The following is a 27,478-nucleotide window of genomic DNA, read 5'->3' as shown; positions in this document are numbered from 1 at the left end:
ATTATTGTGTTCTTCTAATTATTCGTTTATGCAAATGGGGTTTAGTTTGAACTTTAATGAATCACAAACAGGTCAATGACAATGATACGTGAATAATTAACATTGTTGAAATAACGTGAATTATCAAAGTATAAGAAGCCCTGCTTTAGATCGACAGATTAAAACTTACTTATAAAAAAGAATAAAAAGTTTCGTACATGTTGTGATAGGTTTTACATTGAAAAACACCAGTGAATGAAACCCATTTGGGGTGGGGGGATGGTGTGGGGGGTTTAACTTTTGCACCCAAGCTTGATCGGGTCAACAATAAATTAAAACTCAAAGTCATTGGAAAGAAAAGACGCCACATAGACGGAATAATATATTCCTTTATTTCCAGCAAATTACAAGTACCACTGTTGAGTCCCCTCTGGAGCAGCAGGGTGCAGGGTAGAAGGAAGCAGGAAGAAAAACAGGTGTCTATAAAACACACACGTCTCTCTGTCTCTGTCTCTCTATTTCTCTGTCTATCTCTATCTCCTGCACTACCAAGTAGCTGTTACACAGAAGCTTAACATCCAATGAATCGCTATCTGAGCTCAGGTACAGATTTGACCTTGGCTTGATTTGTTTTTGTGATTATTCGTCGTTTCTGCTCTTCTACCTACGATCGTACACTGATCTTCTGCTGCCGGCAAAACAGCTCAATCAAAAATCAAAACGCTTTTTACTATTTTATGCATTAAAATCATTGTGGTACAGTATACAAAAAAAAAAAACAAACAAACAAAAAAAAAAGCTAGTAGGTGTTGAGCTGTGCTGCGGTTAAGGCCTACGACGTTCAGTGAGCTACCGAACCAGCTTGTCGTGTGAGGTTTCAGAAATTATTAGGCACCGACATCTGATATTTATGTTAAGTTAAAAAACAAAAATACAGTAAATTACATTTCTTCTGGCCCAAAAAAAAAAAAAATGCAAAGGAAAAAAAAAAAACAATGAATACAATTAAAAATAAACAGCTTATTTATAGAATAAATATATTATATATACACATTTTTGCTTTTTATGCTTCTCTAGAAATAAATAAACAGAGCAATCCCATACCCTTCACAACCAGAGGGCTGTCATGGGAACGGCGGTGGCGCGAGCCGCGCGGCGAGACGACTTCAGGACGGCTGGACGCGTCATGGCGGGACACACTCTGCGCACGTGATACACGAGACAGGAGTCCTACGAAGCTAGTGCTCCCTGGGTTACAGTACGCTTTGCACAGTGAACCGTTCTGTTGTCGTGAGACGACGTTTACAGTATGAAGGGAATCTGTGTCAGTTATACGCACAGTGCTTTTGTTTGTTTGTTTGTTTGTTTGTTAAATGTTCTGTGCTCAGCACAATCCATTCTGCTGGCCCCGTTGTAGCATAAAGCATAACATAAAGCAAAGACAGACCTTCCACTTCAACCACACCAGACAAGTGAAGACACAAGAACTGAACTCTTAGAGGGTTAAAGGTAACTCTGTGTGCGTGTTTACACAGAAGTGCCAACATTTACGGCATTTGGCAGACGCCTTTATCCAGAGTGAGTTACATTTAAACAGCTAAGCAATTGAGGGTTAAGTGACTTGCTCCGGAGCCCAGGAATGGCAGCTTGTTGGCCCTGGGATTTGAACTCACAACCTTCTGAGCACAAGTCCAACATCTTAACCACTTTAAAGGTCCCGTTACATAAAAGTTCTCATAAGCTGCTAACATGACTGAATGGCAAGATCATTTATCTATCTATCCATCCATCCATTTTCTGTAGTGTTGATCCTACACAGGATCAAGCAGAACCTGTAGTCTATCCCAGCAGACACAGGGTGTTACCCTGGATGGGGTGCTAACACATCGCAGGACACACACACATGCTACAGAAAATTTAGAGACACTAATCAGGCATGTCTCTGGACTAGGGGAGGAAACTGGAGAACCTCAAGGAAACCTTGAAGCAGGGAAGAACATGCAAACTCCACACACACAGAGCAGAGATGGGAATCATATCCCCAACCCTGTTAATGAGTCACGATACTATTTTATAGTATGGTTTCAGAGTGGTGGTGCTTCATGTGTCCATCATGCCTCGGAGAGAGAGCTGTAACCAAGTTTGTCATTTTTTTCCTCCAAGTCCAAGACCAGGATTAGATGAAGGTGAGACATGGTCAAGATGGAGAAAGCGTTAAGGCTGGACATTTATTCAGCGAGTTGGCTATGTTAGTGCACCGTGCTAAAGTCTCTGCTGTCATGCTAGGCGGTCACGCGCGCCTGTGAGCTCGATGCTACGTGATTTCCGAATGCTTGGATTGGTCTACTGAACTATTGTGATGAAAGAAACCACAAGCAGAAGCACATGAGAATCTTTCTGCTTCAGTGATGTCTTTTTTATTGGCTTAAAAAGCAGAAAACATTTTTTTTGTGTGTGTGTCTTCTCTATTACTATATCAGGGGGCCCAAAAATGCTCTTTCTAAACCGTAAATATTGGCACCTCGGTGTACACGTATTAACTACTGATTAAAAATAATTAAAGAACTTCCTGTTCTAAAGCCTAGTACTGAAGATTATCTGCTCTTATAAGACAAACCATTAGCAAGTTCAAGTTTTCATAGGGTCTGGATTATTATACCATTATACCGATGACTTTAAGTCGAATGTTGGTGCAAACACTATTGGCTCATCAATGAGAGAACCAGTATTTGTTTTTCTGAAGTAAACCCACCACCCTCAAACCACCCCACCCCACCCCACCAAACCCCACCCCACCATATCCGCTCATCCCCGCACAACCCCGTCCCAAAGTGCATCGGATCTGCACAACAAATTAGCCCTTCTAAGTTTCGTAGCAAGGTTATTAAAACAACAGTTTAATAGAAAAATGTTACATGCTCGCAAAGAATCCAAAAAAAAAAAAAAAAGCACAGCGTTACTTGACCTGCTCAGGATCCCCTGAAAGTGAAGTGGCTAACCGTATGTGGTGCATTTATTCCTCTATTCGTACAGTACAGGAGCTATTATTAGCAGAAGGCATGTTTAACCTTATTTATTATACCTGGTGAAGGTGAGCTACAGGATCTTGATCTGATCTTAGATTAAACTGCTGCACTTGCAGCTTGGTGACTTGCTTTGAACAATTTTAGCGCTTAACAGATTTCATTTCAGCCTTGGTACAACAACAACAAAAACAAATTTGTTCTATTTTTTGATTCGTTCTGTCGTCTGCGAGCTAAGAGTGCTTAATAATCGCTCAGAGAAAAAAAAAAAAAGAACGTTCCAGTTATCCAACTTTTCAAAGATTAATGAGGAACCTAAGAGGTAATCAACGCATACTCAAGGTCACTTTGCTGTGGTCTGAAAACTACCACTAATTGCTTCATTTATATCACTTACACATAGTGTGTCTGAACATCCTAATTCTGGTGAAAACTTCAAGTTTGAGTCGACCTTTTTTTTTTTTAAAACCCCGCCACGTTGCTGCCAACACCTCTGAGCAATAATAAAGGGGGGCAGAACATCCCCATTGAAAAATAATGAGGATTTCTCTTCTCCCATGAGAAGATAAGCAATAATGTAATAATCATTACATATTACTACTGTACTTCAGCAATAGTATTACAAGTTATTATAATCATAGTGGCTATTGTAGCCATAATATCGCAGATCTCATTGTGATGGTTTTTTTTGTTGGTTTGTTTTTGATAAATAAAGGCTTGTGAGGTTTCCCGCGGGTCTTCAGCAAAGCCTTTCAGTCACCCACGTCTGTGTCTCTATCGCCGATCATCCACAGGATGTGGAAACACAGAGCCAGGAAGCCCGTGCCTAGCAAGTCGCCCAAGGCCGTTAGGTAGGGAATGGAAAAGTTATCGGGATCCATCCCTCGCTTCCACATCCACTGCACCATCCAGTCAGCCAGATACAGCAGGATCATCACCTGCAGGATATCACAGTGTTAAATGAAAAACATTAGTGTTTCTATAATAAGAACATACAGGTTTCATACAGTAACGTTTTCTGTTAACTGTTTACAGCCGCTGCGGCGTACAGTAAGTGAATACACGACGTTCTACAACATTCAGTGAAATGGGTACAAATGGATAACAGGTGCAAGGTAACATTCTGTTATAAATGATAAATTGTAATTGTTGGAAATTTCTGGTGGTACTAAAAGCATAACATACTTTGGGACAAGCTGTTATGGGTAAATAATCAACTAATGGGGAACAGAACTCATTACAACATACTGCGGTTGATTATTTTTTTAAAAACTATACTAATATTTTATTATTAAGGAATTACATTCCCAATATTATAGTATTTTTTTTATGTTGAACATTATAGTAGAATGTAGAATAGCATAGTATTTTATTGTTTTTGTGTGGTATAGTATATGTAATGTCAGTGAATAGTACACTATTAGAGAATTTTAGTGTTTAGCAGCGTGTAATGTTATGGAATATTGTGGAATTTAATTTGCATAGTATAGTATAGTGTAGAGTAGTGTAGTGTAGTATAGTATAGTGTAGTGTAGAGTAGTGTAGTGTAGTATAGTATAGTGTAGAGTAGTGTAGTATAGTGTAGTGTAGTGTAGTGTAGTGTAGTGTAGTGTAGTGTAGTACAGTATAGTGTAGTGTAGTGTAGTATAGTATAGTATGGTAGATATAATAGTGTCGTATTTTCATGTTCTGGAATAGCAAAGTAGTATAGTATTAGAGAATTGTAGGGAATATTTGTATTATAATAATTGTATAGTATTTTAGTGTTGTGTAGTGTTTAATGTTTATGGAATAGTATAGGCTATAATTGTGCAGTATACAGTAGTATTATAATAATGAAGTGTAGTACAGTTGTATAGTATAGTATAGTAATACAGCACTTAATTTTATGGTATAGTATAGTGTTACATTACAATAGTTTAGTTGTATAGTATTAGCGTATCATACTGTGGTACATTAGTATAGTATTTTTAGAGTAGTATAGTAATATAGTATTTTGGTCTTGTATAGTGTTTAATGTTTATGGAATAGTATAGTGATAGACTATAATAGTGTAGTAATATAGTATTGTGCTGTAGTACATTAGTACAATATTTTTAGAGTAGTATAGTAATATAGTATTTTAGTGTTGTGTAGTGTTTAATGTTTATGGAATAGTATAGGCTATAATTGTGCAGTATACAGTAGTATTATAATAATGTAGTGTAGTACAGTTGTATAGTATAGTATAGTAATACAGCACTTAATTTTATGGTATAGTATAGTATTAGACTACAATAGTGTAGTTGTATAGTATTAGCGTATCATACTGTGGTACATTAGTATTTTTAGAGTAGTATAGTAATATAGTATTTTGGTGTTGTACAGTATTCATTGTTTATGTAATAGTATAGTGATAGACTATAATAGTGTAGTAATATAGTATCGTGCTGTAGTACATTAGTATAGTATTTTTTATAGTATAGTATAGTATTAGAGAGTTGTAGTGTAGTATAGTTGTATAGTATTTAAGTGTTGTGGAATAGTATAGACTATAATTGTGTACTATAGTATTAGAATAATGTAGTGTAGTACAGTTGTATAGTATAGTATAGTATAGTATAGTATAGTATAGTATAGTATAGTATAGTATAGTATAGTAATACAGCATTTAATGCTATGGTATGGTATAGTGTTATATTATAATAGTGTAATATAGTAGCGCAGTATTAGAGTATATTAATGAAGTATAGTAGTATATGTTTTATAGTATTAGTGTATGGTATTGTAGTACATTTTAAAGTAGTATAGTAATATAGTATTTTGGTGTTGTACAGTATTCATTGTTTATGGAATAGTATAGTGATATGCTATAATAGTGTAGTAGTATAGTACTGTGCTGTAGTACATTAGTATAGTATTTTTATAGTAGTATAGAGATTAGATTAGAGATTAGAGAATTGTAGTGTAGTATAGTTGTATAGTATTTAAATGTTGTATAGTATTTAATGTTTAAGGAATAGTATAAACTATATTTGTGTAGTATAGTATTAGAATAATGTAGTGTAGTATAGTTGTAAAAGTGTATAGTATTTTTTGTCTTGTCTCGTCTAGTCTAGTTTAGTATAGTAATACAGCTTTTTGTTATGGTATAGTATAGTGTTAGTCTATAATAGTGTAATATAGTATAATAAAATAGTATAATATTTTTGTGCTGTATAGTATTTAATGATTATGGAATAGTATAGTGGTAGACTATAATAGTGTAGCAGTATAGTATTGGAGTATTGTACTGTAGTACATTAGTATAGTATTTTTATAGTATAGTATTAGAGAATTGTAGTGTAGTATAGTTGTAAAGTAGTTTATTGTTGTATAGTATTTAATGTTTATGGAATAGTATAAACTATAATTGTGTAGTATAGTATTAGAATAATGTAGTGTAGTATAGTGTATAGTTTTTAGAGTAGTAAATAGTATTTTTATGTTGTATAGTCTTTAATGTTTATGGTATAGTATAGTGTTAGACTATGATTATGTAGTATAGAGGTGTAGCATTAAGAGTATATTAATGTAGTATAGTAGAATATTATTTCAGGGTTATATAGTATTTAATTTGTATAGAATAGTACTAGAGAGTATTTTAGCGTGTTATAGTATATATATATATATATATATATATATTATAGAATATACTAGTAGAAAAGTATTTACATAGTTACATAGTATTTTAACGTTATTTGGTATTTTAGTAATGTGGAACATATTAGTAGTATAGTAAGCAGCACTATATTTTTTTAGAACTTTTATTTCTTTTTTGGATGAAGAATGTACCTGACAAACCTGTATTTTCTGTTATTATAGATTTTTTTTTACTCTGCACTCTGTGGCTGATGAATCAGCATGTGTACCTGGAGTAAGGCAGCGGTCAGGTAAACAGCGATGAAGATGTAGGTGAGGGTGGTGTGTCCGGCCCGCATTAAGCTGATGGTGTACAGGAAAACAAGGTGACCAGGAGCCACCAGGAGGAAGAGCACTCGGGCAGAACGGGAATTCACGCCTGTGGAGAAAAGCAGGAGGAAACCCTGTCCATCATCTGGGTGATTTACAGTTTTCGAGGTCATGGATGTTTTAAACCTTTCATGAACTGTGTCATCTTACAAAACAACTTTAATTTCAAATAAATCATTAAAAAAAATGTGTATGTTTATTTTTTAATAATTTTCAAATTAAGTGGATAAGCAGCCAATACTGAACATAATATTTATATATCTAATGTAACACTATATTATTATTATTATTATTATTATTATTATTATTATTATTATTATTATTATTATTATTATTATTATTATTATATTGTATATGATTTATAAAAAAAAATAATGTTTTTTTTTATAAATCAATAATTATTTTCAATAATTTTGCTGTAAAAAAATTTTTTTAAATAAAAAATATAAAAAACTTGTTTCTATTTTCATTTTACAGGCTGTAGGCTTTTTGTTGGGTTTTTATTTATTTGTATTTTTTTGCTAAATATAAAAGTTATTCATTGTTCATTACTGCAATGAATATTTATCCTTTATATAATTTTTTTGTATAGCTTTATTTGACAAATTATATTATTAGATGCTAAAGCAAATACTAGGAAATCCATAATAATCAAAATATCAGTTTTTGCACACCATAACACAAATTAATTTTAATATTTTTTTTTACAATTATGATGTCATTCTTAGCCATTCCAATCAACTTCCTACACAGATCTGACACACAAGTCTGATGTAACAGTTCGGAGTTACCGAGCGAGTTCTGGTTTTATACCTGAGCCTAAGAATGTGCTGCATGGCGTGGGGCATTTCTGAGGTGGCGGATTTGGCTCGGTGATGGGGAGGCCGTTCATGTGCAGGTATGTGGAGATGCGACTGGCCTGCACTGCCACCAGGTTACCTGCCACACCTACAGCAGGGCAACACAAGCAACATTCACACTCCATTGGACTAAACAACTCTGCATAGATTATTCTAAAAGGGGAACAATATTAAAAACAAAAACTTAATCATTTTAAAGAAACTCAAACTCAGTAAACAAACAAACAAATAAATATGAAAACAAACTCCACATAATTTACAGGCAGAAACAGTCAAACACAGATCATCTTTCTTGTATTGTGTACATGTGTGTGTGTGTGTGTGTGTGTGTTTGGGGTGAAGAAGAGGGTTCCATATTTGACTACTTGAAAAGTCTAGAATTAATGACTAGTGTTTCGATGCTCACCGTTAATGACCGGAGTAAACACCGCCATACCAGCGTAGTTGGGATTGGACACGGTTTTGTCCAGGATGAGGCCTCCGACACTGCAAAATAGTTTCAGTGATCTTTCAGACCTTAAAATGGTGTGAGATGAAAAATTTCAGGTGTGTGAGTATCTCTGTATTGTACCTGCTGATCGCCATGGCGATAATCACAGGCTCCCACCCTGAATAGAGCACCTCTCGAGTGGAGGGGATTCGCCGTGCAATCAGGACCCAGATGGGTGTCAAGGCGATGAAAAAGGCACAGACTAGTGGATTGGCATAATCGTTATAATCTGCGAGAAAAAATACAGACAGAGCAGGTTGGTTTAACGCAATTAATTTTTTTTTTTAAATAACGATGTTATTTTTACACAAAGCATGAAAATGTGTATGTATTGAGTGATAATACAGTATGTAGACAAACATGACACCATGCTAACCACAAATCAGACACCTGGGTAGTCCAGACGCAATCATCGTTCTTTTGGGTGTAATTTAGCACCTACTCTCTGCCATGTAGACATCGTGTTGCTTCACCTTTTAGGACATGTTTATATCTTGAGTGTTTGGCCTTTTTCTAAAAACATGCAATTACTCTTAACGTAGCGGTTTTCATGCCTTTTTTAGTCAAACTGATGCTGAATAGCACTTTATAAAACCAAGTGTGGTCAGAGAAACTTCTGCAAGACTGAGACTGGGAACATCTGCAGCTATTTTTCTGTTTTATAATTAAAATTTATTTATTTTTTAGGATGTTTATTTAGATGATTAATTCAGGATTTGGACTCCAAGCTAGAGGTCTTCTCGGGTCTAAAGAAATGTATCCGACCCGAAGTGACCCGAATCACTTTTTACCTGAACCCGACGTGCATACATTTTTTTTTTAAGAAAGACAAACCTGAAAAAATTAGACCCGACTGGACCCGAATGTTGCATAACTCTACACTAAAGTAACCGCTACAGAGTGGATACAAAATTGATTGACAGGTCTGTTTCAACGAAAATTAGCTTACCGCCAGCCACACGTCGCCAGCCACATGTCGCAAGCGGTCTTGGCAAACAGAGGAGAGGTTGGAAAAGGACTCGAGTCGATGCACACACACGAGATACAGTAGTTCGGGTCTTCTCGGGTCCGTTCGGTAAAACACATTCATTTTAAATTACCCGAGACCCGATGCCGCTATCATTAGCCCCGACCCGTGTCTGAGGTACACGTGAAAGTTTTAGACCCGAACCCGCTCGGGTCTCGGCTCGGACCTCGGGTTTTCGGGTCTAAGTGGACCCGTGAAGACCTCTACTCCAAGCTACAGAGAGATGCGACGATGCAAATTCACACAGTAAAAGGAGAAACATTTCGACAAGGGAATTTGCCACAATGACCAGTAGCACAGCTACATTAAAACTCATAACCTGTAGTGAGTTAGCTTGAACATTTTCACAGGCAAACGAAATGTAGATAAGCTACAGTAAGACCTTAACAGAAATTCATTGTAATTAATTCAGACAAGCTTATCTGCATTAAAAACCTGAAGAAATTAAAACTTGGTGTTAAAACTTAGTACATCACTAGTATCTCTTTTCAACCCAGCAAATTCTGGGAAAATTCTAGAAACATTACACAGTTATAACTGCCCAAGTGCTAAGTGCATGCTGCCACTAGATGCCACCTATAATCCCCTAAAAGCAGTAGTTAACCCAGAATCCCTCACTCACCCAGCTCCTGGTAGAGTCCAGTGCTGATGCCAGACAGCAATGCCAGAGTAATCAGGTCTCCGAGACTGGCAGCGATGGGCGTGGCCACGTTGTCCGGGTTGATGCCGACCTTTCTGGAGCCGATGATCACGCCGATCATGATAAGGCCTGTTTTGTAGGAAACATTGGCTGTGATGGTGTTCAAGCAAACACAGGAAATGCCCTGATCTTTCGGGGGCTTTTCAGGTCTCCTGTTTCGTTGTAGTGAGTAAAAGCAACATAGAAGCACGTCCCAAACGTTCCCAAAACAACGTATAGACTCGACAACAGAAATATTCTTTACGCCTGTTTCTATGGTAACGCTGCTCATCGGACATTTCTTTCTATACACACAATAGGACTTTTACAAATTGTCAACAATACAGTGTTCAACAAACAAAGTATTAAAAATATTCGCAATGACAATTCTACCTGCATGAAACGCAGCGTGTTAGCTGTTAATGGTTGCTAAGCAACACAACAGATTTAAGTATTTCGGTATTTACAGGATTAAAAGCTGGAGCACCGATACAGAATTTAGTTGCTGTTTCACTAGATTTGTGAAACTGAACAGATATTTCAAACGTGGCTCAACCAATCGGATTTTAGGACCGATCCTGTCTAGTTTCGAATTTTTTTCTTAAACATTTACCAAGAGATTTGTTTTCTAAAAAATACCGAACATCGTACAGCCGCCACATTAACCATCGTGCCTTGCTCCAATCATATTTCAACCTCTTTTACTCATACAGTCTATGATTCATTAGATGATTAGTATGATATAAGTAGACTTTTTTTCTGTACAGGATTAAACAAAAAGACGTCAGTTCTCTCACCTAGCAACAAGGAAGCGATGAAGGCTGTAGCTACGCTGCTTGCACACAGCAGTACAGCATGACCTATATTGAATTGGCCTGCTGGGATCCAGCCGAAAATGACTGCTGCGATGGAGGCTAGAAACCCAACCACCGTGGCCTGAACCTGTGATATGAACATCATGGTTTCGCTTATTTATCACACTTATTCTCTCTTTGTTCAACATGCTGAGCTTTCCTTTATATATATATATATATATATATATTAACTCAGATCATTTTACTTTATCAACATTTTTGATTATTTCTATTTAAAAACAGAAAAAAAAAAACTCTTAATATATCCGATAGTCAAATGCATGCGTGTTTTTTTACAGGACGTACCTGAATTAGTGCGAGGTTTCCCATGATCATTTTCCACATCTCCTTGGCTGTGTCCATCAGTCCAATATTAGCCTAGAGGACAGAAAAGAACACAGGAAGTCCTGTTATAGCATGACCGCAGAAAGATTTCTGAGGGGGGTGGGGTGGGGGGGAAAGAGAGGATTAGCGAGCTTAATGCTACCATCTAATATCTGAAGCTTCCCTTTCAACGTTATTACAACATTTTTAAAATGTTAGCATTGATGTATAACGTAATGAAAAAATCGAATGTTTTTTTAGGACTGGTAAAGTTATACTACACGTGCTATACTTATTGATTTCCTCTAAATAATGACAGAACAGGACAATTCCCAACCACTAAGTCTGTTTTTACACTGTCAAACATGTGATCCTTACCTGCGATTTCATTGACAAATGACATTTATGTCAAGATTCTCTCACTTCCCAAATCTGTACAAACTACGTATGACACAAAAAACTCCAAACGACGGCTCGGGCGATTCTTCAGACCTATGTGTGGTCCGACTTCCAAATAAACTTACAGCTGATTTATCCTGGCTTTCATTACTAGAAGATTTTCTTTAATTTTCTTTAAAACAAAAAGTTCCAGGAACAACCAAAAAAGGGGTTTTCTTTTTCTCTGATGCTGTACAAGAAGCATTTTTGGTTCCCCAAAGAGCCTTTCAGTAACTGGTTCGTAAAACAACCTTAAAGCCATAAAGAACATTTTTATAATCTAACGTTCTCTGAAGTAAATGTTTACCGTTTTATATGGTTCTTGGTCAGGATGAATGTTTCTACGAAGAACCTTGACACGTTTCCATTACTTTGTAGTTGAAAAAAAGGATTTTTATGACTATTAAAAAGGTTCTTTATGGTGCTATGGAAAAATGGGATGTTTTCCCAGAAGTAAAAATTGACTGAAAGGTTGTTTGAGGAACCAAAAATGGTTCTTCTAATGGCACCTTTATTTTTTTTAAGAATGTTCACGGATGTTAACGTTCTTCAAAGAGCCAAGCACTCTGAGAAAGAAGCATTTCATATACTTCAAGAACTCTCTGTTCGCTTCCTGCTTTATATATTCCACCCCTTAACAGGCCGAAGTGACGAGATGACCAACGTACATCCATGTGTATGTGTTTGTATGTCGCTAGTCCGGTCAGGCTGCTTTGTTTACTTGCCAGTGAATCTAGGTACAATATTTAAATAAAAATAAGTGATGCACACACATTGTATAGTTAGCTTCAGGCTATAAATCTCTGTTACCACAGAACATTCTGTGCAGTTCACGCCCACAAGCAACAACAGTAAATATTGCCACACACCAACAACAGACAAACATCACAAGGTTTTGTTAGTGTCAACATGACATAGCAAAGTTTCTCTGAAGACATATGTAATATATCTCAAGCATGAGACCCAGAGTTGCTCATGTTGTTGGTCAGTAAGTCAAACAAAGCTGACACTTTAATCTTAGTACGTATGTTGTTGATCAGGTTTGTTGGATGCTGTTCAAAGGATTTTCTTTTTTTCCTGTGGTTGCAACTCAAACAGTACAGTAACTGGGTTGTGTAATACAACTATGTTTAAGCCTGATATAAAGAGAACATTGTCTGGACTCAACAGTACTGACAGAGAAATAAATAGAATATATATATATATATATTTTGTGCTTCAATTTTTTCAAAATGACTCTTCTGCTATTAATCTGGAAAATAATCAATGATGCAGCGGTAACTTCCTGTTACCATGGTAATGTCGATTGTTTTTTCTATAATCGAAGAGATTCCTCTTGTACCACAACAATTAATAATTCATTACGTTATATTACGTTAGCTTCCGCATTAAAAGCCGCCGTGACCGAGAATTTCACAGCCCTGCGGTCTAATGCAAAATGAACAAGAAGTATCATTTAAAAGTGCTTTGTGTCTGTTTGTTTCAAGTACTGCAAAATAAGCAGCCATGAGCTGAACATCTCTCTACCTTGGAGTTTGGACAATGAGAATATCCAGTGTTCTGAAATGCCATCGGCTCGAAGCCTGGTGAGAACAAACAGGGGTCAGTTCTCGGGACAAAAGGGGGTTTGAGCCACTGACTCACGGATCCATCTCATCTTCCTCCTGCTGACTGACCCGCACTTATCTCATCCCTCTCTCTAACAGCGCTGGCTTTAAGAAATGAACCCTACGATAATTAATTTCCACATTTTCAAAATGAATTCAGTGCATTTGAATCTGAACGTAAGTACGTAAGGCTCAAGCGAGCACATGCTGGATTCCTGGGTGTGGTTAAACCTTCTTTACACTAACCAGTAGCCTCCCGCTTTAGTATATAGTGGAAGCACAGCTTCGGCTAAACCGGCGACTAGGACAAAAAGCATGAGGACGAGGGTGGAATATATTTTCCCAGAGAGGAGCGGCCTCTCGTTGCCATTGAACCCGACTCGCTGTGCTTCTCGTTCATTATCTTTCAAAGCAGTAGTAGTACTTCCTGTGCAGCACTTTACTTTATCTCTCACTTGTGTAAACACGTCAGAGTTTTACCGCTCCTAGCATACAGAGTGTCTTCCGACGTATTAAGGAAATCAGGCCCTGCTCATTCGTCCTGATTGGTCACACTGGGACATCAATGAAACGGCCTGCACTCTTTTTGCCTCCGCTGTGGTAGAAGGGAATATTAGCTACACTGCTACGTAACAAATGTCCCTGGCACCAGGACAAAGGTGGAAGAGGCCATTCAGTGGGGGAAGTACCATATGTGGATGTGTGAGGATCAGCATATGTGTGTGTGTGTGTGTTTGTGTGTGTGTGAGTTTGAAATTGGAGAAAAACAGAATTTGTGCCAGGAGTTTACGGCGCCTCTTCCGTATTGTGTGAGATCTTACGTGGCACAAACAGAGTCAGGGGGAAACCCGGCGAGTCTGGCACTCACACCGACTCGAGCCTGATAACAGGCAGCACGATAAGCTGCATGTGAATTTGGGCAGCTGTAACACAGAAACAGGAACGATAACCAGTTCTACCTCGATTCCTTTACTTTTCGGCATAGACGTGCGATTTAATGCTCCAGGGGTTTCAACCTTCAAACATATACAGGGTCACTGGCATATGATTGAGATTAGCACGCTAATCAGATCAGGAATAACACATAACTGTCGAGATAATGAGATAGACAGCTGAGTCATGAGCCTGGAAATGATATCCGGAATATTCTGGACCGGATTAGTCATGCATGACAATGTGCTGTGTTACTGTAATGGACTATATGATATCATATAACAAGATATTATAAAAAATTAGAATTGATGAATGTATAACATGATTCAGTTTTAAAAATGAATTATTAATAAAAAAAAAATGACCATAAGTAAACCTTCATGTTTATAATGTGATCCATGGGAAAATACAGAATGAAACAAAAACATAAATAAAAATGTCTCCAGTTTAAAACAAACTAAATACAAAAAAAAAAAATACAAATTTTGAAAATTACAAAGTTTAACCTTTAAGTGTGAAATAAAAGAAACAATTTTTCAATGTTAAATATTTTTGGAGTTTTTTTTTTTTTTTTTTAAAGAGGAAATCATTATATTGCAGAATTTTACATAGCAGAATTTTAAATAGTAAAATTCTGCTATGTAAAATTAAAATTCAGAATTTTCAGAATTTTACATAATTTTACATAGTAAAATTCAGAGCTGTAAAAATCAGTAAACCTAAACGTTTTGTTTTAGTTGTTAGATCAGATAAATCAGCAGGCTAGCTTCGATCAGCTCTAGTTTTGTCGTCTGATGCCGGACCTCTAGGCAAAACAGTGCCAGGTGTATTTAATTCAGTTGGATTATATTTTTATATAATATGATAATTAGGATTGAACAGTGCTGTTAATCTGATGGTAATTGGATTGGCGTTTGAAATAAAGTCCAAAATATTAATCCATCTTGCTTTATTCAACTGTCAATTGAAAAGAAAAAAAAATCTGCTTTGTTCACAAAGAAAAGTAACAGAAAAGAAGCTGCAAAATAATTTCCTGCAAGATCGGATGCAGCGACTGGTGATATGGACGATGTGACAAAAATGTTATGATCATCGAAGATGATTTCTAGAATGCGTGATGTATAATCTGCCAAACTGCCACTCAGTAAGTAAGAAATAAAACAAACAAGCAAATAAACAAACAAACAAATTAACAAATTCTGAAAGGGGAGGAAAACATTCTAAAAATAAAAATAAAAATCTAAAAATTTTACAGAATAAAAAAATTGCTGTTATTTTAATTATATATATTTAGTAGATTTATTTAGTAATTTTGTATTATTATTATTATTATTAATATTATTTAGTAATATTAAGAGAACACCTAAATGTAATATTTTATTATAATAAATAAATAAATAAATACATAAATTAATTTTATTTACAAGAAATATATTGTATTATATATATTGTAGTAAAATTTCGTAGTCATATCACATTATATTAATAATAAATAAAATAAAATACAATGTTTTTTCAATATTATGTGTTTTGCATATAGGTACAGTATATTTTTACTTAAAGGTGCCCTTCCACACAAAACCGTTTTTACTTGTATTGTTTGATATGTGTTAGGTCCATGTGTGTTTGTGTTGTGTCGGGAAATAAGAAATAAGCAAAGAAATCAGGTCAGTTAGAAAAGCTGCTCAGAGTGACGTGGAATTGATCGAGCTCATTACTATTCATGAGCTCTCCCACTCGAGACCGTGCCCACAGAATTCATGTAGATAAGTGAGTTTCCTATACAGCAAGGATGGCTGAGCGTCAATATACCTGAAGAAGCCATTCTGCCACAATTCCAGGTGATTGTAAACAAATTTCCTCTATCCTAGGCTACTTATTGCGCTGGGTGAATGAATAGTCACGCTCTCATATCCTAGCGGTTAGCCAATCGGAGCCAAGCAGCATAGCTCATTGGATATTAATGAGAACTGGCGCAAATCGAGCGGAGTCTTCCTGCAGGCTTTCTATACCACACTAGAATGGCTTGAAACACAAAAAATGTTAGAGTCCATGGTAAACTTCAGACATTACCACAAAAGTAATGAAATACGTGTGGCAGGGCATCTTTAAGAGAATCCGTATAATAACAGTTAACAACAGACAGAAAAAATATAAAGAATTACTTCCTTTTGGTTTCTCCATAACCTCTCTAAAGCAAAAGTAAAAATATCTGTTTATAACGCTGGACTTGTGTGAAGTCTCTGTGCTGCTGTTAGATATTTTATAGTCATTAATCAGTTTTTAAGATGTTTTCCTTCATGCACAGGCTTTTGCACAGAATCGTCGTACAGCGAGAGTGTTTATAAAGCAGCAGTGAGCTGCTATAAAGACGTGTTGAAGTTTTTTGGAGTCCGTGTGGTGAGCGAGCGCCCACAGGAATGTCTGCAGCAGCAATCCAGCTCCACGCAATCCAGTTCCAGCTGTTTAGGGCAAATCACGGAGGGTAGAAAGCCGCTTTAGGGGGCGACGGGTGCGCTCGCTCACTCGTGTGCTTATCGGGATTAGCTCGGTTTTAAGCCGGTAAAGTACTGGACATGTTTCACACAACTCTGTTTGTCAGGAGTTGTTTAGATTTTGCTCGTTTGAACTCCGCCAGTGAACCTTAGATCGATCTGGTGGTCATTCTGTCCACCAGTGTCGCTCGAATCGCTCTTCTCTGGTATTGAGCGTTACTGTGGGATGTGCTAGCCTAGTGGCTAAGGTGGTTGTACTGGAATACTAATTGGGTGCTCGCAAGTTTGAATCCCAGGTCCGCCAATGCTGGGCCCCTGAGCATGGCCCTTAACCCTCAATTGCTCCGTTGTATATAAATGTAAGTCTTCCTGGATAAGGGAATTCCTCTCATCCCAGTGTGTTTATGTGTGTGATTTTGCCCCCGTGATCGGTGGACGCCCCTCCTGTGTCCCCTGCCGTGTTCCCTGTGACTCTGTATAGACGTTATAAGCGTTACAGAAAATGAATAATATGTAGATGGATATACGATAAAAGCACATTTCTTGAACTAACAGCAGGTTAAGTTAAGAAAAGTCAGACAAGACGCACCACAGGATCGACTCGAGGAATCATTCGTGTGAATCGTTTGGAATCGTTTACCGCCGTTCGTTTACGTAGGGTCACAGAAATGCATTACTGTGTAATATAGCTGCCACTTTGTCATTCGTCGTTAAGCCGTAGCTTTATCTCTACTCACGGTTTTCTCCGAAATGTTTACATTTCTTGCTCCGCCCATTTTGCACCGCAGTAAAACCCCGGTGATTTCTTTGTGATAACGTGTCACACAGTCATGGCCTGAATCCCTTTTATTGCAGCTATCGGCTGTTCACGAAACCGGCTTTGCTTGTGAGATAAAACTAGCAGACACAAACGGTAGCTGACAGCCATGACGCTTTCCTCACTGTCCTTCTTCTGCTAGTTCTATCAGCTGGAATAACACATATTTATATATTTTAAACCTTTCGTCTTAAACCACAGATAAGGGAGCGTTCAACGTAAAAATGCTCTTGCAAAGGTCACGCATCCTGGTGGCCTGAGCACACCATCAGGTACACAACAGCCATGTGTCCAAAGGTCAGGTCATAAAGCTGAGAAGGGAAGCCTGTGTATCGGGCTCCTACTTGTGTTGTTTCATAAATGAAAGTGACTTACACAAACGTAAAGGTGTGGAATATCTAACTTAATAAAAGAAAGCCATTCAGATAGAACCTGGCTTAGTGGTTAGCACGTTCGCCTCACACCTCCAGGGTCGGGGTTCGACTCCCGCCTCCGCCTTGGTCGACAGCACGGCGCTGATTCTGAGAAACCGCTTCACTCTGGATTTAGAGATTATGGGATTAAACTCACCGCGGTGGACAGTCTGGAGGCCAGCGTCATCTCCAGATTCCCCTTCAGGCCCAGAAGAGCAGGCACCAGGATGAAGACCTCGTTCACCTCGGAGAACACCTTCCAGTGCTGCAGGGAGAGACGAGGAGAATAAAACATTATTGGCTTTCAGCACCATGGGTTCCTCAGGTGTACGAGGTCAGTATGAAGGCTCTGTATTACCTTCATGTACCATCGTATTGATTCAGAGCTGTAACTCGATATTTTTCTCTCTCTCTTTCTCTCTCCAGGCAAAGCTGCTTCTTATTATTAAAATTATTGGCACCCTTGGTACCTATGGGTTATGAAACCTTTTGGCGGAGGCAGATTTACTGGAAAGTACTGCGACATTAAACCTGACCCTTTAATGTACACTATGTAAGACATTCACCATCCGTATGGAATATAAACTTACTAAGAGTATGGTGCAAATGTTTGCATCCCCCATTGAGACCAAATTAATTTGAATTCTTTCTTTAAAACAAAGATACGGTTCGACTCGGAAGCTTCCTGCTCCTTATCCGCCCGGCGGTAGATTTTTGCTGACACAGATCTCAAACGCACCATCGGCCGAAAGCAGATACGGACGGAGTCATTGCTGATCGCATCATTTTGAACCTCATCCAGCTTTCCTCCTTAAGAAATAGTTGATGACTGGGGTAACCGGCAGCTGCTAGCACTTTCTTTTATTTTTCAAGCTGATGCAAGGCATGGAGTCCGTACGGATCGATAAGTGGAGAAAGTGCTTATCTTTAGAACCCTTCCCACTGGCGCAGTGCAATTAAAGCCCTGACGTTAGACAACTAAATCAATGCAGAGGATTCACCCGAGCTCAGAGAGGAGAGAAAAGTGCTGAGCAAACTGGGCACCACTTGGGAATTAACAAGAGCATTTCACTTAAAAAAAAAAAATGGAGCAAAAATTGTACCGAAGGGCTTTCTGCTTGGCCGAATACGACGACAGGCATTTTTTTGGTTCCTTGGCAGTACAGGGGCCACTTTGAAGAAAAAAGGTCTACATCAATTGGAAATTGGCCATCTGCCACATTGGCTTTGGTTTCCTTGCTACTGAAAGCCCTCCTCTCCGTGGGGAAAGAAGAAAAGAGAAGAAAGGAGAAGGGAAGAAGGGAGGGAAAAGGAAGAAGAAGAGAAAAAGGGCGAAAGAGGGGAGAGGAGAGAGAAGGAGGAGAGGGGAGAAGAGAAAAAGGAGAGGAGAGGGAGAAAGGAGAAGAGAAGAAAGGGGAAGAAAGGAGAAGAGAAGAGAGGAAGGGGAGAAGAGAAAAAAGGAGAGGAGAAGCGAAGAAGGGAGAAGGAAAAAGGAAAAAGAAGATAAGAAAGGAGAAGAAGGGGAAGAGAGGAGAATGGAGAAGTAAAAGGGGAGAAGAGAAAAAAGGAGAGGAAAAGGGAAGAAAGGGAAGAGAAGAAGGGAAAAAAGGAGAGGAGAGAGGGAAAGTAGCCATCGTAAGAAAGGGAAGCCCGAGGAAGATCCTATAAAAAACCTCTCCACCCTTATCTTCTCCTCTCCTCCCTTTTCCACTCTTCTACTCTCCTCTCCTCTCTTCCCTTTCTCCTCTCCACCCTTATCTTCACCTTTCCTCCCTTCTCCTCCCCTCTCTTCCTTTTCTCCTCTCCACCCTTATCTTCTCCTCCCCTCTCCTCCCTCCTCCCCTCTCCTGCTTTCCCTTTGTAGCCTGAGAGCTTGCAGGTTTAGCGGGGCTCACATTGCACCGTGTCTTTAGCACCGGCAGCATAACTGTTACAGAGGAATCCAGTGACGCAGCGGAGACGGCACGAGCGTCATGGAGTCAGTACGCAACGCTGCTCTCCATGACCCGTGAAGCCGTGCTGAAAACTGACTAATACAATTCTGTTTCTGTGCTCCGGTGATGTATTAACTCCTTAAACATACCGGGCCAAGGTCTAGATGTCTCTACACAACTACACAACTCCAGAGCTGTTATTTACTGTAGTTACTCAATAATGAGCTTTATCACTGATTTCATACAAACAATAAGATTATTAGATCCATTTGAAACTTAATGTCTGAAATGACAAAAATTCAGATGGGAAACAAAGTCAACTAAGTTTATTTATTATTACTAAGTTTATTTGATATTGTTATCATTTGCTGTATTTCCTGTGACTGTTTTCAGTGGTTGCATATTTTAAAATGAATCTTATTTTTTAATGAAACTGAACTGTATTTATTTCTTTTGTATTTTTTTTAATGTACTTCGTTTTTTTAAATTTTGAAAGGTCAAGCATGATTAAAGTATTATTATTATTATTATTATTATTATTATTATTATTATTATTATTATTATTAAAGCTGAAAATGTTGACATAAACCACCTATGTGTTTAAAAGTATTTATCAGCTGAACTTTGGTTTACAGCGTTGCAAAAAAAAAAAAACCCTGAAAAAACTTTCTGTGACTCAAAGGCGGAAAAACTCGACTTCCTGATAACCGACCACGCTTTTTCCCCCCTACAGGAAGTCAGAGATGTGATCTGTTACTTTACTTTGGACTGCAAAACAGCATTAGTGTTAAAAACAGACGGAAGTACTAAAAATAAAGCTCACACCACTTTAATAAGTAACAAAAAAAAAAATAAAAGTTTGGTGTTAAAACGAGGAGAGTGCGTCTGCGAGAACACGACGCTGCCCACACTTGTTTGTCTGTCCTGATTCCTGTAAGAACGGAGTGACAGTCTGGATGTGGTAGACCCAAAATGGCTTCCTGTGGGAGTTCTGAGACACGGGCTTGTGTGAGGGCTTGATGTTGAGTCTGTTTTCCTCTTGCGGGTAAAAATAGGCTGCTGGCTGTCTGGACTCACTCTCCTTCTCCTTCTCTTTTTGTTTTTGTGTCTTGACCAAACCACCAGGCACTTTCCTCACTTTCCAAACAACCTTTTCGAGACTGTTGACAGTTTTTCTACTTAAATGAAATCCTGTTTAAAGCATCGATTGGACGACCGACTGCCTTAAATCTGATGCTTTAGAGGCTTCTAAGCGATAAGAATGAAAAAAAGACTCGTGTCTAAGCATCGATTAGGGATGAAAACAAGCCTGAATGGAGAATTTGCTGATTTGTAGCTCTGCTAAACGGCCGAGCGAGCATCACAGTACACACTCTCTCTCCTCCTACTGACATGTGCCCTGTGTATTGATCCGACTGACGCCTTTGACCCGGTCATTAAAACGCGGTCATGATCAGAACTGATGACTCACTCCTGACTCACGAGGAGTCGAGTCAGTTTAAAACCTTCTGATCTGATCTTTTCCCTGCACAACTGCTCAATCCACAGTACAGAAAACATCACGGATCGAGATCGGGCTTCCGTCGGACGCTAGTAAAGACTAGCTCTGGTCCTAATCCGACATTACGTCTCTACATTAAGACTCGCGGTTCCAGTGTGGAGCTTCATCGGGCTCTCAAGATCACACCGTCGTGACCACATGGATGAAAAGCAAAATAAAAGTTTCAATCGTGCTTCCTGTAATCTTGTGTTATTATTTCATGTATTTGGGATGAGTTACATTCGTCTCTGTGACCGGAACTGGGCGATCCGTTTCCCATGATGCTCGGCGTGTTCCAGAGTGCGCACGGGCCACGTCAAAGTGACGGAAGGATGATGCAGCGTTATATAAAAATCCTGTAATACGTATAATATATAATATAAATCGAATTATTTTGGTAAAGATGGACTGCCGGCTCTTCCTGGATGTCATTATTGAGAACGCAGAGGCTTTTAAAGTTATTTTTAAACTAAGTGGAATAAAAAGCACATAAAATAAAATAACACAAAGTCAACAGGGAAAAGAATGGCTGAGTAATTACAGTGCTCTCTCTCTCTCTCTCTCTCTCTCTCTCTCTCTCTATTTCTGTTTCTCTTTGTCTATTTTTCTTTCTCTCTCTCTCTCACAATCTCTCTCTCTCTCGTTCATTCTCTTGCTATTTCTCTCTCTCCCTTACTCTCTCTCATTCTCACTCTTTTGCTCTTTCTATCTTTCTCACTCTCTCGTTTTCTCACTTTTACTTTCTTACTCACTTGCTGTCATTTTCTCGCTCTCTGTATCTCTCTCTCTCTCTGTCTCCATTTCTGTTTCACTCTGTTTATTTTTCTTTCTTTCTTTCTTTCTTTCTTTCTTTCTTTCTTTCTCTCTCTCTCTCTCTCTCTCGCATTCTCTTGCTATTTCTCTCTCTCCCTTACTCTCTCTCTCATTCTACAGTATCTCACTATTTTGCTCTTTCTATCTTTCTCACTCCATCTTGTTTCCTCTCTTTTACTTTCTTACTCACTCACTGTCATTTTCCCTCTCTCTCTCTCTCTCTCTCTCTCTCTCTCTCTCTCTCTCGCTCTGAATCCTTGACTCGCTGCACGAACAAAAAAACTCAAGCTTTAAAACTTTTATTTTGTAGACAGTGTAGAACTGAAGATTTTCTCTGGCAGCTGGTGAGCAAACGTACAGTATACTACACATATTGGACATGTTGCGTAACGTAGGAAAGTATCGTAATCCCATCATTTGTGTCACTTCGCTCAGCCTTAGCTAGCAGTAATCAGCAGCTGAGCGTCATCTCACATTCAGGGTCACGACTTCATCCGTAAAATTAAATTATACGTCTAAAAAGATTCTCGATACACCACGACAAACGTCCGATTGGGAAACGAGTGATACGATGGCTGACTAACCTCGGGATTCGTATTAGTTTTTGGGAAGTCATTTAATTTTTTGTCATGTTTCATGTTGTTTAATAGCCCTTAAGAATAACGATCGTGATTAGTATCGAGATATCGTGATATGATTTTTTATTTTTTTTAATCATATTGTCCTCCTCTTCCATCTGTCTCCAACGGAATTGTTCGATTTAGAAGTGATTCAGCAAAATAAATAAATAAATAAATAAATAAATAAATTGACTGAATTGTCTTCCTGCTCTGTTTTGATCATAAAATGGAAGACTTCACTGGAAATAGTCCGGTTATTTAGCCCGATTGATTCAGATGAGAAAAACAGGAAGAACTGACTGAGTAATAGAATTACATTGTACTGAAAACTGTTCCACTCTACAGCCCTTGTGCAGATTTACAGTAAACCGGCGTGATTAAGTCTCTGGGGGACAAAAGCACCATCGTCAAGGAGCAACATGCTTGGATCAGCACATCCGAGGGCTTTTTATGGTGTGTAATGTAAACACCTTGACTCCTAATATCTTTTCAGTGGCTCAAAAGGTTAGCAGAGCCAAAACCCTGTAAAACCCTGTAAAACCCTGTCTCTGGGGAACTTTCAAGACATATATATAAATCTTCTGTTAGACAAAATGGTCTTGGAGTAGAAATAAGGCAAAAGTAAATTCAGTAGTTTTGTGGCAAGACAATTTGGGTTAAATTTAGGATTTCTTCCATTTAAATAGAAAGTACGAGTCGTTTTAGACGTCTGAATCGACACACACTTACTTGAACTATGTCCAGGACCATCCCGGCCGCCACCGTCCCAAACCCGGCCAGCAGGAAAGGGAACACGACCTGCAGTCCTATGGAAAAAGACGTCTCCTTTAGAGGAACTGGTGGCACCGGGCTTTGGCCCGTGCTCGTGTCGTCGCTCTCGTTGCTTTGGCTGCCGTTCTCCAGCAGAGCGTCCTCTTCCCTCTGACCCTTGGCGTTGGCGTGACAGTCGATAACCACCACTTCCGTCCGCTCGTTTTCCGCCTCGGGTTGCTCCGGCAAAGACGTCACCTCGGTGAGCTCATACTCGCCGCCGCTCGGCTGCCTCTCCTCAGCCTCTGCAGCCAGGATGACCGGGTGCACCGAGCCATTCGAAGAGATGAAGTCCTTCTTCACCTCTATGATTTCCGTCCCTGCGGACATGTCGGGCAGTTTGTCTTGCTCTTTCGACCAGAGGACCATGCGGAAGCCTTGAAGTCGAGTGTTGTATCAGAAGAAACGAAGGATGCTTGTAGTTTTAAGTTTCAATCGGTGCTTGACCTGATCTACAGTGTCGATTTATCCCATCCAGAACGTGGCTCCTCGGCTCCTCGGGTTTATAATTCGCGCTCTACAGGTTGAGTAAAAGAGGCAGGTGCTTTAGCCCTCTCCAGGCTTTGCATAAGATCCTGCCTGAACTTCGGTAGCATACAAATTACGTTCCCCATTCACCACAGCCGTTTCTCCTTTTTCTTTTTTTTTAAGGCCAACCGATAAGAGGAGGGTACATTTTCCAATCTGCTTAGAAGAACTTCACTGCGGTATTTAAGTCGGGGGAGGATCTGAACGTCTGAGAAGCGATCCACGTCTCTCTTCTCTTTTGGTGTGACAAAAAAAAGGCACTTACTTGGCAGCACTGTCCCGAGCAGCTCTGGACAGTTGTACTGGCTCACTTTACACCACGTGGACCCTGAAATGTATTTAAAGGTCTCTGAAGCTGAGCGATCGTGTTACAAGGAACATGTGTATGGGGTCAGATCGTCGTCCAGTGATCACCTGCGGAAGAAAGAGAAATTGAAATATACAGTGTATAAAATTATATAAAAGGACAACAATCAGAAGAAATCGAATTTCCGCCAGCTTTGAAAGAAAGGCACTCCTAATCTTTGTTTTGTTTTAAGACGTTTGTATCCTGCGACTTCCTCTTAAAGCTTTTTTAAGGGTTCTGCTGCAAATCCATCTAGGACTAATAGGCTACCAGCTGGACAAGCTTAGCTTCCCTAACCTGTGATTTGGAGGCTGGTAGCCTCTCAGACCAAGCTGGACTTTTTTCAGCAAGGTTCTTCAATGACTCAACTTTTATATATTGAATGATTTAGTTTCTTTCTCCTTTTATTGTTGTTTCTAATTCCAATCTTTAAATAAACAGCCACCTCTCATTTCCAGCGTGTCCACGGCAATGGAGCAAGACCTGTTTCTTCAATTACCTCATTACCTCCAACACCGAAACAAACTCCCCTACTTAGTAGTCTGATCAAATACACTCTAACACAGAGCAGCGTAAATTAAAACCTCCCGGTCTGCAGCTTCTGCCTCTGCTTCACAATCTCATCCTTTCTACCGGCCCATATTTATCACAACACCATGCCATCATGTCCAGCATAAAAAAAATAAATAAAAATCCAGTGAATAATACATTTACTTCTAAATAATATATGAACAGATAAGTAAATAGGTAACACTTACAAGTGTAAGAAAGGGATTTAAATGGGTTCAGCACTTATGTCTATTATTATTATTATTATTATTATTGTTGTTGTTGTTGCTGTTGTTGATAATAATAATAATAATAATAATAACAATAACAATAATTGTATTGTTATTGTTATTATTATTATTATTGTTGTTATTATTATTATTATTACCTCTATGATGGTGATGATTATGATTGTTATGATAATTATGATAATTTCCCCTATAATTATTTTGTAATAGTCTTTATATGTCTAAGCACCGAGCGCGCACACTGAAGCCGCCCCAGCAGAAGCAGAAGCAGATGATATACACACACATTACCTTCCTGCACGGACGGTCCCCGGTAGCCTCCGGCCTCCACGCCGCTGCGCATGCCTTATGTACCGGGGCTGTTGCGCCGGACACGGGTTAATAAGTAACCGAGCCGTTAGTTAGTTACATGGCTCCACTGGACGCTCTCTATCTCTCTAACACATTCACATACTCAAACACACAAACACACACACACACACACACACACACTCACTCACACTCCCTCTTTGTATCACTCGTGCGAAAGCAGGAAATGCCGTGCGTAAAAGCGAGCGCGAGCCCGATTGATAATGATGATGATAATATTTTCCCAGAGCAGAGAGGAGCAGCGTAGATCAGTGAACCAATCACGCCACCGCTCGCGCCCTCGGCTCGCTCGGCTCGGCTCAGCTCGGCTCGGCTCGGCTCAGCTCGGCTCAGCTCGGCTCGTAGAGTTTCGAAATGTATACCACGTGACCCACAGTGAAAATATCACTGAGTAAATATTATCACTGTCAACATTGGGGTAACTGTCATTATACAGATAAGTCCTATTATACAAATTTGATCTAAAATAAGCTAATAAGTACTTAAGAGGGGAATTACTACAAAAACAAAGTGACAGGCGGCCATTTTCTACACTGCAACAAAGCCACATGGGGCCATGAAAGATGTCAGAGACACTGTTACGATCCCAAATGGTGTTTAGGAGTATGGTTGGGAGGGAACAATATGAAATGATTATAAAGTTAGATTTCTGGTGTGTCTGTGGCAATCAACGACAAGGACAACAAATAGTGGGCAAAACCTGTCTCTATAAGGCCATCCTTAAAATATTTTGGTTTGCAGTAACAGTTTAAAAAAAAAGTCGGTAGGTAGGTCTATATATATATTTTTTTTCAAGTTTCAATGTTAAAAAAAAGTACCATTTTGGTGATGGTGATTATGTAGGTATGAATTTAAATAAATTAGCATATCGTGACGTCACTGACTGGGTCTTCAACCCGTGCCTTCTGGCGCATCATTGAAAACCTTATTTTGATGCTGGGCACAGTTTTTCTAGAACTTCGTGCCAAGTTAAAGCGACGTCGAGCTGTTTTAATGAATTTTTTTAGATGGTGCCCGAACCCGTATGACTTTGAATGGTGAACATTACCAAGCGCGAACCGGGGACTGACAGTGAATGAGAGTATGAGACGATGACGTCACGGGTTTTTATTTAAAAAAAAAGAACGTAGCCTTCGTTTGTATGTAGGCCTAGGCAAAAAAAAGTAATAAAACAAATCTTCAGCGTCGATGACGCCCTAACTAATAATAATAATAATAATAATAATAATAATAATAATAATAATAATAACTAACCTATACTTCCTATCCAAACTAATGGTACAGAGGGTGGCACGCGCTCCTAACCTAGTGTGTCTAATACAGAAAAGCTTACCTACGTGTTACACAATACTGTATGTCACGTGAAGTACTCACCTGTCCAGTTTTCCCCAATATAACCAAGGTCACATCCACAAAGCGAATAACACAAGCATCCAGAACGAGTGACTAACAAAGCTCTCTAACAAACGTGTGACTAACAATATAGCTCTCTAACCGTTTAGCACACGTCTTCTTTCTCCTTATGTCTCTGTTTCAGATTCTAATTCCAATTCTGATTCTGATTGATTGGTGGATCGATTGGTGACGTCACACACGATAATGAAGATTGACAGGAGGTGTCCAACGGTAGGGAACTGAAAAGATAGATAGTGGAGGCAGAGAGAGAGAGAGAGAGAGAGAGAGAGAGAGAGAGAGAGAGAGAGAGAGAGAGAGAGAGAGAGAGCAAACAAAACAAAACACCGAACCCACCAACGTAGAACGTAACAGACACTTTTTCAGTTCATTCTGTATA

The 27,478-nt window shown here is 38.8% G+C and overlaps 1 protein-coding gene across 3 annotated transcripts; it reads right to left on the bottom strand.

Moving 5' to 3' along the window:
* Nucleotides 1-350: 350 nt before the first annotated feature.
* slc41a1 (solute carrier family 41 member 1) lies at nucleotides 351-27,234 on the bottom strand. 3 transcript variants are annotated; one of them, XM_047809984.1, is made up of 12 exons: nucleotides 27,061-27,234; nucleotides 24,440-24,588; nucleotides 23,566-24,163; nucleotides 18,087-18,194; nucleotides 11,209-11,280; nucleotides 10,846-10,990; nucleotides 9,992-10,138; nucleotides 8,424-8,571; nucleotides 8,259-8,338; nucleotides 7,806-7,940; nucleotides 6,893-7,041; nucleotides 351-3,940 (listed from the first exon to the last, which is right to left on the bottom strand). In XM_047809984.1, the coding sequence occupies exons 3-12, from the start codon at nucleotides 24,013-24,015 to the stop codon at nucleotides 3,755-3,757; spliced, it is 1,620 nt and encodes a 539-aa protein (XP_047665940.1). In that variant the 5' UTR covers nucleotides 24,016-24,163; nucleotides 24,440-24,588; nucleotides 27,061-27,234; the 3' UTR covers nucleotides 351-3,754. The 3 variants fall into 3 exon arrangements, with proteins under 3 accessions (XP_047665940.1, XP_027010635.1, XP_047665939.1); XM_027154834.2 differs by having other exon boundaries at nucleotides 23,566-24,588; XM_047809983.1 differs by lacking the exon at nucleotides 27,061-27,234 and adding an exon at nucleotides 25,609-25,943 and having other exon boundaries at nucleotides 23,566-24,588.
* Between the last annotated feature and the right edge of the window lie 244 nt (nucleotides 27,235-27,478).

This window comes from Tachysurus fulvidraco, chromosome 2 (genome assembly GCF_022655615.1).
Source record: "Tachysurus fulvidraco isolate hzauxx_2018 chromosome 2, HZAU_PFXX_2.0, whole genome shotgun sequence".
Classification (NCBI taxonomy): Eukaryota; Metazoa; Chordata; class Actinopteri; order Siluriformes; family Bagridae; genus Tachysurus; species Tachysurus fulvidraco.
Note: the sequence above shows the minus strand (reverse complement) of the source record. Positions and strands in the feature narration are given on the sequence as shown.